At 37.3% G+C, this 15,685-nt stretch overlaps 1 protein-coding gene across 5 annotated transcripts in view; it reads left to right on the forward strand.

Moving 5' to 3' along the window:
• The window catches only part of ATXN7L1 (ataxin 7 like 1), a 112,555-nt gene extending 97,984 nt beyond the window's left edge, over window positions 1–14,571 (forward strand). For 4 of the 5 annotated variants that reach the window (XM_082280480.1, XM_082280482.1, XM_082280484.1 and 1 more), the window contains 4 exons: window positions 1,275–1,396; window positions 3,977–4,928; window positions 8,843–8,917; window positions 11,956–14,571. In XM_082280480.1, the coding sequence (XP_082136606.1) occupies window positions 1,275–1,396; window positions 3,977–4,928; window positions 8,843–8,917; window positions 11,956–11,997 (1,191 nt within the window). In that variant the 3' untranslated portion in view covers window positions 11,998–14,571. Of the gene's footprint in view, window positions 1–1,274; window positions 1,397–3,976; window positions 4,929–8,842; window positions 8,918–11,506 lie in introns of all 5 variants that reach the window. The other variant, XM_082280481.1, reaches the window with a different exon arrangement.
• The last annotated feature ends 1,114 nt before the right edge of the window (window positions 14,572–15,685 follow it).

Genomic DNA, 15,685 nt, shown 5'->3' on the forward strand with positions numbered 1-15,685 from the left:
CTTCTCTATGAATTAAAAACTAAAGGTTCACTGCATGGGTGCCCACACAACTTAAAAAATAATCTAAGTGCAGCCAGTTCTTGCACATGCCTCAGCAGTGAGGCGTGGCTGTCAATAGCCATTTTGGTTTAGGATCCTTGTTCTGTTTCAAGGCAAACCCACTGACTCATCTGTTCTTTGAAGTCTTAGTGTCACTCAACTGAAACAGTTACTGGTAGTGAAACTTCTTAGTCCATATCAGCATGAAGACAGAAAAGATGGTGTAAATCACCTCCAGCTCAGTTCATGCTGAATTTCATATTCAACTAAACTGTTTTCCTTACGAAGTCCCTCTCCCGGCCAGGTAGTAATAATTATCAGGGGGAAAGTCAGTAGCTACTTTAATTACCTCTTGGTGGTACCTGATGTTAGTGTTAGCTCACTGGGAGATGAGGCGAGTTTGTCAACTTAGGTGGTGGTTTTAATTAACCTGTTTAACCTGGTCATGAAACAGATGTAGAATGAACAGTTGCAGTCACCATGCAGTCCCTCTTACGATGGAGAGTTGTATTGTTTTTTGAGGATGTTTTGTAACAGGTTTCTCTCCTACAAACAGGCATTGTAGCAGTTCTCTGCATCATGTAGATCAGTAAGACTGAGCTGAAGCAAGAACATATTCCTGATTGTAACATCTCAGTGTTGTAGGACTTTTCAGGAAGCTCTCCAGAGGAAGTAGTGCAAGGACTCCTGAGCTCTCCAGAATTCTCAAAATATTTACTACTCCTCCAGTTGATTTTCATGCGCTGTGAAGAGTGTATCCCATGTTGTGTTGTAGCACAGATGCCATGGATGATAATATACTTTTTTACTGAAATGTCAGTGGTTTGTTTATTAAGTAGATACTAAAGATGTTCCTGTTGCACTTTTTTCCCTCTTCAGTTATATTTTTATTGCTGTCATGCAGTTATGAGATTTAAGATGCACAGAACAGTGTAACTTGTCTTTCTGAGGCAGTAGGAATTTTTTCTTTATAAGTACCTCAGCAGTTACATTCTTTCTCTGGCACTGATTCGTTAATGAAGTATGAAATATACTTTACACTAAGTTGAGATATTATGCACATATTTCATAATTCGTAAAAAAACTGTTTATGCTGCAGATAGTGAAAACCACATTTAAAAATAAGTTTTATGTGCATGATACAAATTACAACGGTTTTCCTTGATCTATCAATAAATCTTTCATAATGTAGAAATACATTTTTATAAGCAACATTGAAATACCTTTTCTTTCAGTTCTGTTCATATGGCAGTCGTTTAATGGGAAGAGGGTACTATGTCTTTGACAGAAGATGGGACCATTTTCGATTCGCACTGAACTCCATGGTAGAAAAACACTTGAACTCACAGATGTGGAAGTAAGTGGGATTTTTACACTTGGTGGATCATTTAACATTTTTAATTCTGTAAAATTAAACACTCAATGGCCAGCGTTTGTAAAATTACCTCTGTACTAAGGTATAGCAGTAGCGTGTACAAATTTTCTCTATTAACGTATATACAACCCACCAGAACAATCTCCTAGTCTGATGTAAATTTCTGCCAGATTTAGGACTCTTTATAGCCATAAGAATCCAGATTTTTGCTTAAACTTTTATCATGCCCCTGCATCACCCATTCAGGCTTCACTGTGTAAGGCTCATGAGTTGTAAGATAAGGAACTTGGTCCACATTCGTCTGTGCATAAGATGGAATATGATAGATTTTTAGTCCATAGTGCCCTTACTGCCTTTGGGATCTTAAAATTCTGATTATTAGTCACTCTTGAAGCACCTCTGTATCACATATGCGGGTTCCAAGCACCATAGGCTTTGACTACACAGCTCCATTAAAATGGACTACACTTCTAAAATAAATATTAATTCTTCTAAAAAAAAGTAACTGAAAGTTCATTACATCTGCAGATAGGATTGATTTTTTTGGGGGTATTCTGCTACAGAATATGCATTCTTCTTCCAGTGTAATGACACTAAAGTGCAGTGTTTCATGTCACTGTTTATTATCAGGACTGTGTTATATTCATTGGATGCCAGCCATTAGATAAACAAGGTTTGATTTTTATTTAAATATATTTTTAAAGCACTAAAGCTTGGCTTGTCTGACTAACCTGGTATCTTAATGATGACAGTGCCATTGTGCTAGGAGATACAGTTTGGAAATGGTTGGTTCTGCCATAAAAGGGCCAGTTTCATGTCGTTTAGAGACTGATCATGCTCGATCTGCTTTGTAAATTTATAAACTAGTGTCTGTCACCTTCCACAAATAAAAATATTTTAGTTTCCTTAAGTAGGAAGATTAAAATTTGTTACCTATTGGCTTTGTTTGTCAGGAGAAAAGATGCTTGGGCATCTGACAAAGCGTGTGCCACTACTAGTGCAAACTAGTACAGAAAACCAAAATAATCTCTACAGTAGTTATTTGATACCAGAAGTAAACAGGCCTTGTCCTGCTCCCACTAAATCTGATTTCAAACGTTAACCCAAATTCTAGCTGTTTATGTAATCTCTAATATTTTAATGAACTCCAGCCGTACTCACTTGTCTGTATAACACAGGGAGCTGACAGTGCCTAACCTCTGTTTTATTCCTCTGTTGTCCTCAACCCTCCTCTGGACTGACCTTTTCCTGTGCTCCCCAAGCAGGGCTGGGTGTGAGGCTGCTGTTCTATAGCTCTGCAGCTGTGGCCAGAGGTACAGGGGTGCAGGGCCGTGTTTTCAGAACTGTGACATTAACAAAGAACTTTTATCCCTAGTTCTCAAAGTACTTTGCAAAGGTGGGTGTGAATTGTTGGTCCTTCTTTAAATTAACCTGAGGAGCTGCTCTGATGGGCAGCTTTGTTTGCATTGCAAGTAGCAGGCAGTAGGACTTCTTCATTCCTGGCACCATGGACTGTATGTAATCCCTTATGTAACTGTGACATAAACAGTGTTCTGGCCAACAGTCTCCATAGGAGGAATACCTGGAGAGAACTCGTAATTAGGATTTGATATATGATAACACAGCACACCCAGGGCTGCTCTTTTACCATGCTATGTGAGGGCAAGAGTAAGCCTTTAAAAAGGGGAAAGGTGTCAGTAGGAAGGATAACAAGGACAGAGTTATGGGGCTGTACAGCTTCTTAGCAAAGAGAAATAGGATTAAACTGTGAATTAAATGTAAGTCTAAATAATGGGAAAAGCTCACATAATAGTTTTCCAAGAGACATTATGAAGGTCTGGTTCTTTGATAACACCACACTACATAAAATAATAGATGATGGCTGAATGGAAAGGAATTTGAATACATCCTACTAATTTCACAGGTAATATTATTAGATTTTCTTCTCAGAAGAGTATTCAGCTGTTTATAAAGCTTATTAAGCTCTGTTTAATATTTTGTCAATTTTTCAATATCAGTGAAAATTAATCAATCATTTCCCTGTTTAATCTCATCTAACCAGCTCTCAAATGAGCTGTTGGGAATAGCACTGCATTTGGAAAGGGATGATCTTTCCTCTTTAAACTCAATGATTAATTGCTTCACAACCCCCCAGACTGGCTCATTTACTACCTTATTGAAATCTAACCTATGAGTTTAGGTTGATATTGAAACTGTTCCGCAGCATGCACTTTGACACAAAACATATGCAATTAACGAAACATAGTGACTAGGATACATATAGATGCCACTGTCAGGCATTTTAGTTGCATTTTTTAATTGTTTGGTAAAATAAGAGAGGGGGAAAGGAAATGAAATTGTAATAATGTGTTTTAATTGTAATCCTGTGCACTTAATTGCTGTATGTGATTGGTAGAATAGAATAGGAATCAAAATTATAATGAACTAGGTTTGCCTTTTTGGCCTTCATGGAAATTATTTCGTATCTGCATTGTTTGGATGGAATATTTTATGTATCTAAATCTCTTCTTCTTTTTTTTTCCCCTTTCCTTTTCTATTTAGGAAAATTCCTCCTGCGGCAGACAGTCCCATGCCTTCTCCAGCAGCACATGTCTCCACTCCTTTTCCAGCATCAGTCTTACAGCCCTTCAGCAACCCCAGTGCGGTGTATATTCCTTCAACACCTATCAGTTCAAGAATCACTTCTTCTTACATAATGACATCAGCCATGTTATCAAATGCAGCCTTTGTGACAACGGCAGAGACGAATTCCATTATGTCACACACCACAGCTTTTCCTCACGTGGCTGCAAGCCTAAGTATCATGGACTCAACTTTTAAGGCGCCATCAGCTGTATCACCAGTGCCAGCAGTCATCCCTTCCCCATCCCACAAGCCATCCAAAACAAAAACCAGCAAATCCTCAAAAGTGAAAGACCTGTCATCACGGAGTGATGAGTCTTCAAGTAACAAAAAGAAAAAGCCGCAGTCGTCGTCTTCATCGTCATCATCGTCCTCATTATCTTTGCAGACATCTCCCTCGTCTTCATTTTCAGGGTCCCACAAAAAGAACTGTGTCCTGAACCCCAGTTCAACGTTGAACTCCTATCAGGCGACATCCTCCTATAACAGTGTGTCTGTGCACAATACCAATAATGGAACAAGCCCACTCAGTGCCAAATCGGAGCCCTCAGGACGGACTTCATTGTCAAGTAGTTCAACAGACTCAGTGAAACACATGAGCATGGTAGTGAGCAGTATTGACTCTTCTAATCTGTCTGTATCTTCTCTCGTGCACCACTCAGGGGACCACTCCCTGGGAGCACATAATGCAGTGTCTTCTCTTCCCCTTTCTTTTGACAAATCAGAAGGAAAAAAACGTAAAAACTCTAGTTCTAGTAGCAAAGCCTGTAAAATCACTAAAATGCCTGGTATGAATAGTGTTCATAGAAAGAGCACTGCCAACCTTATTTCTGCGGTGCCAGATCCTACAAGCAGCTCCATCTCTCGGCAGGTAAGGGACTCTTCCAGTTATTTTTTTGCAGATCATGTCTGACTTCCTTGAAATGTTTCATGCATTATGAAAAGAAAATACCGCATTTGCTTCAGATTGGTTTTCATCACACAACTTACTTTCTAGATTAATACAGAAACGTATTTGTATTTGTTTTGTACCAGTCATAGAAAGATGTTTTGAGAGTTTAAAAAGCTATACATATATATATACACACTTTCTCAAAATATTTTTATGAGATTTTTATTCAATTATTAAAGTAGCTATTTGTATATCTGAAAGTAAAATTGAATGTCCAGAATGGATAAATAATTTTTAGAAGAAATATTTTTTCTTAATTCTCATCTCTCTGAAATAAATTGTGTTATTGAAACAGGAAGATGAGAGTCAGAATTTCTGTTTATTTCTTTTCCCAAACTTGTTGCTGGTTCATTTCCTAATGTTATGCAAGTCTCTTCATGTCTCTTCTGTAAGATACATCTACCTTTCTCCTGGGGAGAGTCTGAGGTGCCTGAACTCAGATGTTGTTTCCTGTTTGAAACTAGAAAAATTAAGAAATTAAGATCTTAACCAGATGACCTTTAGTGGACATTTGGTTATCTCTTTCAGTGTACATGTGTTCACAGAATACTGAAGTCAGTGCAGCAGATAAGGTTACACACGCTTGCTTCATTGACAGCAACAGAGCTTTGGCTTCTCTTTCAGTGGTGCCATATAAGGACAAAAGTATGTGTGAAGTAAGATCTGGTGGGAAAACTGCCAATATGATCTTTATAATGATCTACTGTTTCATTCTGCTACTGTGTCCAGTGCTGTGCAGTGCACACAAAACAATGCTTGGCCCTGGTGTCTGGAAGACAAAGCCATAGAAAATAGGATACCTCAGAGAATCTAGAGAAGGTAGCTTAGGAATTCGTGGGGTTTTTTGGTTTGTTTTTTTTTTCCTTGTGAAACTCTCATTTCCTAAGGATATTGCACATACAAACAAGTGGAATTTGGAAAAGAAGATGGTAAGGGCAAAGCAATCCATAAGTAATCTAGCAGAAATAGGAGAGGAAAAAAGGAATAAATGAACCCTAAAGCTGGTATAGGAGACAGAATGAAGGTCTCAAAGAATGGCCTAGCAGGTATATTTTCACTTTCCTACTTCTAGCAGAGGTGCAACAGAGATGACTCGTTTGGCTTTTTAAAATGGGTAGTGGCATTGTCTTTCTATTGTAAGCCTCTTAAATGTGTCTTGCAATCAGAACTGATCTTCAAGTAACTGCAGTCAGCAGAGGATGCTGTAAATTCTTCCTTCTGTCACACAATCAGATTTTTGAAACATGTGTGCCCAGAAAGATTAAATTGCCCTGAGGTTTATGGTGTCAAATGGAAAGAAAAAGTAAGTACAAATTGGTGCTTTGGTACCGACATGGGTAATAAGAAATGGATTGTGTCATCTTTTCACAGGACATAGACTGTATCTGTAGCTAATGCAGTGTGAGGAATCTTATGGCTGCATGCAGGAGGTTCTGAGTTCAAATTCTGAGTCCCCTTGGGATAAAATCTGTTCCTGTGTGTCATTCCTGTTTCAGTTTATGTATTTCATCCTGTTGCACAGTAATAGAAGTAAATAAACCACAAGGAATCAATCAGAGGTCTTTGCTGAATATTTGTAAAAATGTTAAAAATTCATAACTAGTATTTTTTTCTTAAGTAAGAGGTTAAATGTTTGTAATGAATGTTACCATATAAAGATACTTAAACGTATTTTATATATATATATATCTGTCCAGGTGCATACATATATATATATATATATATATATATATATATATATATATATATACATGCATATATGTGTATGTATATATGTAAACTTTCATCTTATACTGCTGGTTTTTGGAGCTACAGCAGTAGTCAAAATTAGGAGGTAAAATGGAGTTACTTGTATTTCAGAAGTCTGTCTGGCAGCTAATTGTCTTTGTGACAAGGATACTGTATGCAATACAAAATAAATGGAATTTGTACCCATTTAAGCATATGGGTCAACTAATATGACATACTCTACATGGGTTTATTAAAGCTCTGGAGAGTACAATACTTAAATTCCCTTTTAAGCTGTGCTGTTTGACTCGCTGTGTTCTAGAAATGCAGTTACAGTAAAAATCCCACCCCCAAAAATGTCATGGCTTAAAATCTTGCTGCTGTTCCTTCATGTAATATGGCAAATTGAAGAGACTAAGAACTCAGCAACAGGTGATAGGCTCAGGTATAGTTTTCTTACTTAATTCAGCTCTGGACTGGATAGATAGTAACTGGAAGTGTTAACCATTGGGTTTTGAAGTACAGTTTATTTTTAAAAGAGACTGGGGAAAAAAAGAGGATTTGAGTTTTGGCCTCACACTAATACTTTTGAAATGGTGTTTCCCGTCATTAAAGACCCAAGACATCTTGGAACCTTTCTTTCATTTCAGGGTGCTGTACCTGTTCAGCCTGTGTGACTATTTCTCCATTTAAAAGGAGGACATGTATTTATTATGAAGGGGTTTATGAATGCTGTAATAGTGTTTGTAGAGAAGAAAGGTTTGCAGGTGTATCCCAATATTCTGAATGGCTAGGAAAGATACAAGGTTGTGTAGATAAGATTTGTATGTTGAAGAATGTTATCTTCTAGAGAGCAGCTGTGGAAGGCAAAACAACAAGCTGAAGGGAGCAGCACCCATCCTTTTAATCTTTGTGCACCATGGGAGCACCTTCAAAACTGGCTGTAAATAAAAACTTTAAACATTTATTCCGGATAGAATGTGAAGAGAGAACACTGTTTCAAAAAATCTCTGTGTGAGAAAGGGCAAATGTGGAGAGGAAGAGAGAAGCTACCTTTTACTCTATGTGAAATGGCAAAATAACAAACAACACGGAAGGGAAGGAGAAAGTTGCTCTTGTGAAGGCCCTGCCAGCCAATGCCACAGCCCCACCAAGTCAGTAAGAAACTGGCTGCTGCATTTCTCACTGTTTAGAAGACAGGTCCTTGCTACCTCTCTGTCAAAGGATTAAAGTGATGTTACTTGAAGTCAGTGACTTTGTAAACAAGTATTCATGCTGCAGTCATCTGCTGTTTGTAGACAGGTATCCATGGTTAATTTCTTGTAAAGTCTTGTAACCCCTGAGGAACTACTCCTCTGACTCAACAGCCATGTCCCCAACAGAATTATTTACTCCATGTTTACGGGTCGTTGTAGAAAAACTTACAACAGGCTGCTCTTGCAGAGTGCTGTAAACTCACTAACACTGAAACAAGCTGATTGAATATAGCAATATTATAACTAAGTACTTTTAGAATGTATCTATGTGTGCTACAATTTACACTCATTCCCAAAGAAATTCTCTGAAGCAGTAAATGAATACAAATGCAAATTTTAACCTCTGGAGTTTGGTTCTTGTGATTAATATTTGCTTTATTGAGCAGTGATATGTGGAAGAAAATGGAATAACTTAGGGCATGCTCTGGTGCTTGGCCACGTGGTTTAAGCTCCCCAGGAGTGGGGAAGGTCTCCTGGGAAGGATCCCATGACCTCAAACACCCTGTGCTCTCTGAATAGCTGCTCTAAGTGACTCCAGTAACTAGAGAAACCATTCTTTCACTCTAGAGAGGTGGAGGGTTACAGTTTATATTCCCTCAGCAACTGTTTTGTATGTTATTTTCTGACCTGTAACAGTATTTATGTACCTTTTAAGACTATTTAAAGTATACAGGCTCTGAGAGATAATGATGATTCTATCTGAAGCATATCTTTTGCAATAGCAAAATACTTGTGTTTCAAATGCAGCGTGATTAGTACCACGCTACATAGGAAAGGGAAGGCCATCACCAGCATCTGAATTCAACTGACAAATATGCCTCTCAATACTGCTCAATTAATGTTTTTCAGATTGGAAAAAATAGCAGTGTAGCTTTGTCACAATCCAGTCCTTCGAGTACATCAAACCCAGTACACAACAGACAAGTAAGTTGCTTTAAAAAAAAAGTGTACTTAAGTAGTCTGTAAGCAGTTTTGAAACATTTTGTACTATAAAACCTTAAAATACAATTTCTTTATAAATACAGTTCTTTATAGAAGCTGCCTTTCAGTGAACTAATACTAGATTTCTCCTTCCATGTAATTTTCTTCCAGCTATTTTCCCCTCCAGGAATTATGAATTACAAATTTTTTGCTTGTTTTTCACCCACCTGTATTATGGCTCAGGCTGGCTCATGTGCTGCTCACTGGCTGTTGCTTTGGTGATAGAGGCTCAGCAGCAGCAGCAGATCTCTGTTGGTCTTTTTATCCAACTTCTCCTGCTGAGCAAGATGGCACAGCAGAGTCCGCAGACTGGCAGAGGAGGGACAGCATTTAAAAATAGGCCAGAAGTGAAGCAGCAAAGGGAGAACAGAAACAGGATAGAGAAGATGAGGCACTTGACTGTTCAGAGAAACTAATCTAAAAGGATAACTAACCCATGAGTAATGCGAGTTCTTCTTAGTCTGCAAGTTGGATAATGATAAATGCTGTAACTCAGCTTTTTTGATCCAGCCCTCATCTGTCTGGAGGACTGATACAGTAGTTTGTTTTAATATGGTGCCTACTATTTGACTCTCCAAGTTGAGTACTTTATCAAGAATTTAATATCAAGTTATTCCAAATGGTTGTGCCTGCTTAGTTCCTGCTGTGTAGACATGGGAAAAGAATGGTAATGATAACCCACTACTGTATGCCCATTCAAAATACTCTGAATCACTCATATCTTGAGATGAACTGCCAAACAGTAAATTTCTTTTTTTTCTCTCACTGCTGAATGCAAAGCAATATATGCATGGAAGAACTACTCTGAAGGGAAAAAAGTGGAAAGTTTCTTCATATTTCTAGGGAGTGGCATTTTCCTGTGTGAGACACTGTCATCCAACTGCCAGTGACAAACTGTTCTGAAGTGCAAAACTGTTTTTGTTGTAACATCTTGCTCCTGTGTTAGTATAACATACACACTACTCGAGGAGCAGAACTTGTTGGGATCTGTTGCCTAGATCCCACTGGAAAAACCTAAGGGTACAAAACATTAATTTTGTGTCAGGTCTATGTAAACTGAGAGTATTGCAGAGCTTTTCAGCTGCCTGTTTTCATAACTTTATCAAAAATAGAAGTGTTTGCTTGTTTTAAGCCCCACAAACTCTTTATTTTTTAAAAAAAAATGTTTCTTTCAGTTTGGTAGTTGAACGTGGAGTTCAAAGTACAAATACAAAAAAAATCAAGTTGATACTAAGTTTTATTAAACTTTTTTTTTTTTTAACTTTTGGAGGATTTTAGTATTTGGAACCATGAATAATGATTCCCTATTTAATAAATGCTTGTCACTGTCAAATCTGAGCTGCTTTGTTGGCAGCTTTCATCTCCAATCTAGCAATTGAGTAGTCTCTAAATAAAATTTCTGTCTTAAACTGTGCTGTAATATTTCATTATAAAGCTGTTAATATTAGGTAACAATAAGTGGATCTACAAGTACATGCTATGTCAGTGAAGATATTACTGTGGAAGCTGAGCTCTCTTGTTTTGAATGTTAGTGCTGCTATAACCACGATAATCAGGGAGTCCAAGTGAAGCAAGATCTGTAGGCAGAGACAATCTCTGCTATACACCAGGGTTTATAGTTGGAAAAATCTGGCAAGTTTTCATGAGTACATCACAACTACAGACTTCTAACAATGCAGTTGGAAGCAGAGTTGCAGCTGCCAAGCTAAATGTGCATATGGAGCAGTTCCTCTGGACTGCCTCCGCTGTGTTCCCTGGCCAGGCAACCTGGTGAGGCTGTCTGCTGGTGCAGAGGGGGAGCCAAAGGGAGGAGAAGATTGTTCTCAAGAGAAGGGAGAGAGGTCCGTAACTCATCACAAGGTTGAGTGGCTGGATGAGAAAGTGGCATTTGGAAAATTGTGTAACGCTGTAAACCCGGTCTTGTTTGCACCTGTGACCGCTCGGGCGCAGTCTGACTGGGAGAGCTTCCCGCCGGCCTTCCCAAAGCAGCCGGTCAGAGTGAGAGGACACGCAGCAGTGCTGTGGAAGTCACCTGCCACCCATAACTGAGTGTTTCTCACTCAGTGATGAGTTGTGAGCTGAAGGTGGCCTGTAGTTGTTTTGATGTCACAGGAGTAGTTCCTTTTGGTCATTTGCTCCATGTGTTGAAGTTCACTCAGGTACTTCTGTGGGACTGGTGGATCATGAGAATTGTTGTGGGCCTGTGAGTTCTCTCCCATTGCATTAAACTCCCATCAGGTTAAACTCCAACGGATTCTTCTCAATGAATGTTTAATATGAATATTGCTGCCTCTCTTTGAGGCCTGAACTAGGGATTGTATTCATAAAAATGTGCCTGTTTTTCCAACTATTTTTGCTTGAGTAAAAGAAATACTACTTTTCCCTATAAAACCTACTTGGTCTTTAACAAAAATTAATGGAACGGTAGTTTTATAGTGAAATTATTTGTGTCTATATGTATTAAAATTTGTTTTCTCCAAATTTTATACTTGTTCTAGGTTTTTTACTAATCAAGTGTTTTTGTCTTCATAGTGCTTTTAGGTGCCTGAAAGTGTTAACACTTCAAGACCTCAGTATGCGGTGGTTTTTAAATACTGAGTAACTAGATCATTTTATTAAGGAAAGGTGACAACGTGTATGCTGTGTGAGGATTCCTTGTGCATGAAAACATGCTGTGTAGAGGAAAAGATTCTTCAGAGTTGTCGTCTAATTGCTGCTCTTTATTTGTAATGATAACCAAGTTAATGAACATGAGATTCACCAAAGCTTACTAAACTCAGACCGTCCCAAAAGGAAATATGCTGTTTATTCAAAGCAGTTCCTTTTCTTAAAGGTCTAATGTCAGTAAACAGGGAGGCAATTTAGTTCAGGAACTTGAAATAAATTCCTGCTTTGAGTACTGTCAACCACAGACTTTATTGAAGTGTTTTATACCAAAAAACATTGTGTGATTTTGAACCTGGCTCTGGTTTCTCTTTTAGAAGACATCAAACCGGACTGGTAGAATAAGGACTCTTCCATAACAAGGAAAAGGAACCAGCCTATAATCTCTAGCTCTCAGCAGCCCTACTCCACAGGGTTTTTCTTTTCTATGTCCTGCAGATGGATTTAATCTTTTATGAATTTGTGGTTTTAAAGAAAATTAAATTTACAGAAAACTGTAATAGTGATTTGTTTAGTTTTTCCACTTGTATTTGCCACTGATCTGTGCGTTCTGCTTGGTTATGTTTCATGCCTTTTAAAGCTGTTAGCATTGCAATGCTCCCTTTGTTTCCTTACCAGAACACAACGGACATTCCAAAAAAAAAAAGAAAAAAATCCAGATCATGATATGAATTTATTTAAAGGATCTCCAAATTTTTTCATTAAATAAAAATTACAGTAATTCTGTATTTAAGCTTGTCCTATGGATAAAAATTGAGTGCATTTCTTAGTAATTTACAAACAGCTGGGGCACTGTAACTTTAGGAACTAATCCTGATTGGTGCTCTGTACCTACAGCATTTAATAATTTCAGTGGGAATTCTGAGTGTTCAGCCTCTTCCAGGATCATACTCTTAAGGAATCTATACTTCAATCAATGCATAGCAGATTTTTGCACCAAACTGTAATTACTGTTATCAGGGGCCCAATGTGTAAAATCCCCATATCTTGGGGGATTTCCAGACCCTTAAGAACACAGCACTTGATAATTTCAGTGAGCAGTTTGGCTTTGAGAGGACAGGAGTTGAGCAGATTGGCTTGCATTAATAGAATTGCACTGACAGTGTTTCTTATAGGATTACTGAATAATTTTTTAATAAAATATAGATTTTATAATCAGGAAGCCAATACTAGGTACTGAAACAATAGTACAGAGGAGTTAATTTTTATTTCTACAGTGTTAAAAGTGCACTTATATGCTGGTTTATTTACATCTTGGGGAAAGGCGAGAGACTGCAAATAGGGAGATTATTACTACTTTCTTTTTTAAAAAAAGAAGGCTTAAGGCAAATTTTAAGACTAAAAATGTTTAAGCAATTATAATCAAGGCTAGACCCTTTGAAAAAAGTTTAGAAATATTCTTAAAATAAATTTTTATAGTGTTAATTTTGTAATAATTTATGTTTTGCTATACTTCAGAGCTAACTGACCGGTATAGTTTCAGAAACAGTATGAAACTTAGGAAAGTTTAAGCAATGTTTATATTTTTAAAATGTTCTTTGAATTATGTTTTTATTGTACATTTCTTCAGACTGAAAAATGTGTACATATCTTTGTTATTTTTGCACAATTTTTGTCTTGTTGAGTTTTAGAAGCAGTACTATGTTGATTTTTTTTAATTTATTTTGAGTTATAAAACTGCAGGATTTTAAAAATCTCAGTAACAAAGTCATCCTCTGTAATCAATGAACTGCTATTTCTAGTTGTTGAGGGAAAACAGTGGTTGTGAGATTCAGTGGTTGCTTCTGAGAAATAATGCTAATCAGTGACTGAAGGAGCAATTTTGTAGTTTTAGGAAGCTTTAGCTGTTTCCATGCATCTTTTAATTGGAAAGCTGAATTATGGAACCTGTCCTTTGAATGCTGCTTAAATTTTGTTTTCAACTGGCTTACACCTGACAGCATTTCAGGAAAGTTAAGCACGAAGTAAAATCCCGTGGTGTTCTTTCATCATCAAAGAATCATTATTTGATTAAATGTATCGGAAATTTTAGCCTGCAAAATGAAATGGAAGTAAACATTTGGAAAAAAATGGATACAAACTGGACCAGCCTATAATGCATTCTTAGTGTAGCATTCACTCGTAGTTCTTTTTCTTCCCCATTTGCCTGAAAACCTTGTGATTTGTTTCCAGCAATAGAGGCTCAGAAGCTTTGGTTGTTACACATACGCAATGCATAGGCCCGTCAGCCATAAAAAGCAACTTGGATAACTTGTATGCCTTCTTTTGTATTGATGTAACAATTGTAAATAGTGCTGATCGACCTTTGTAGAGAATAGTTTATACAGCATATTCTATTATTGCTGATTCTCAGTGAACTATTGTTTTAAAAAAAAAGAAGAAAAAAAGAAATTTTTCTATTTACACCTTATATTTTGTTATGCTGTTGACCCATGGCACTTTAACAAAACTCTGTGGGTTTTGCATAGCTGGTCAGTCATGGGATATATTAAATAACTGTTGTTGCACAGAAATGAATTTGCACCTGCTATATTGTGCTTTCCTACTACAGATTTTAGAACCTTTTCCAGAAGACTTTTGAAGAAAGCATGTCCAATCATTCTAAGAAAAAAAAAATGCCATACTTGTACAGCCAATTTCTTTTCTACAATCCATATTTTGTAACACTAAGTATTTTCATTCTTTGTCCTGCACCTTTATGTATTAGCAGTATCAAATAGAATTCATTCCATGCTTGTGATAATTGTAAGCAGAATAAATGTCTAAAGTAGGTGTAAATAGTAAATTCTATGGCTTACAGTTTAAAAAAGGAAAACCAGAACAAACATGTATCTGATTGATACTGCCATGGTTCAACACCGGGCCTGGAGATATTCTCTAGTGAGCGATTGTATTTTTTGTTTTTTGCTTTATTATTATTTTTTTTTTTTGTAACATGGCTTTGTAAATAAAATAATTTATATGTTTGTAAGAAATAGATGGGGTTTGTCATTATTTCTCTTTGCAAAGCAAAAATGGTGTGTATTGCAAGACTGCCCTTTCTCTTCCCAGAGACTGAAATACACTGTGTGGATACCCTGCACTGCCATTTCCACGGTAGTTCAAAAGATGTGCCCAGCTTTCTGCACAGGGCTGAATTGCTCCGGGATTATTTTTGGCATTCATGTTTAAAATATTTCTGTATTTACATGTCAAGACACGTGCAGTGATCAGCTACTGAGGTTTTTTGCACTGATAAACCATTTATAAACTCCTTTGCTTAGCTGAGTGCATTTTCTCATTCCTTATCAGTGTAAGAATTAACTTTGTTACAGCTGCTAGATTTCAGAATTCTCACTTCAGTGGGCAGTACAGATTTATAACCAGTCTTTTTATCATCGTTAATGCTAAAAACGCAGCTCTTATCTAGGCATTAGGATTCTTGTTCTGTGTAAAGCCTGTTCCAATTACAGATCAAATGAGACTTAAATTGTTCATTGGCTCGACAGCTCTGCAGAGAGGATTGCAATTTTTTTCTCTCACAGCCACCCTCTTCTGCAAATATGGGGAAGATGTACATTTTTATGCTCCTTTTATGAAGTATCTGGAAACTGCCTTGGAGATACTGTAGGGAAGATGCTCACAATTACAGTATCTGTTTAAAAGGAAGCAATTTGGACTGCAGACTACATTTCTGTGTGCACACAGAACTGGCAGAGGAGGTAGGAAGCTGGGCTGCCTTGCAGGAAAAGGGAATTGAAGGAGGGATATTTTACATTCTAGGTAAACAACTTGTGTGATGTCTTGCACCTTCTGATGTCACAAAAGCTAATCCTGAATTTCGTCTTTACTGTCCAATTAATGCCTTGATCTGAGATACTCTGAGATACTTGTATTTTGAAAGCTTTTTTTTTAATCTTTAGTTTATCTTTTCCAGTATAGAAAAAATGAACATCATGAAGTAGCAGTAGATGCTGAAGTTTCATCTGATACAAGTGGTCCCCATGTATGGCTAAAGAGTGACACTGTGTTTGTAAGATGCTTTGCTATTTCTAGCAGCCATTGGAA

Source organism: Coloeus monedula (assembly GCF_965178545.1).
Source record: "Coloeus monedula genome assembly, chromosome: 4".
In the NCBI taxonomy this organism is placed as follows: Eukaryota; Metazoa; Chordata; class Aves; order Passeriformes; family Corvidae; genus Coloeus; species Coloeus monedula.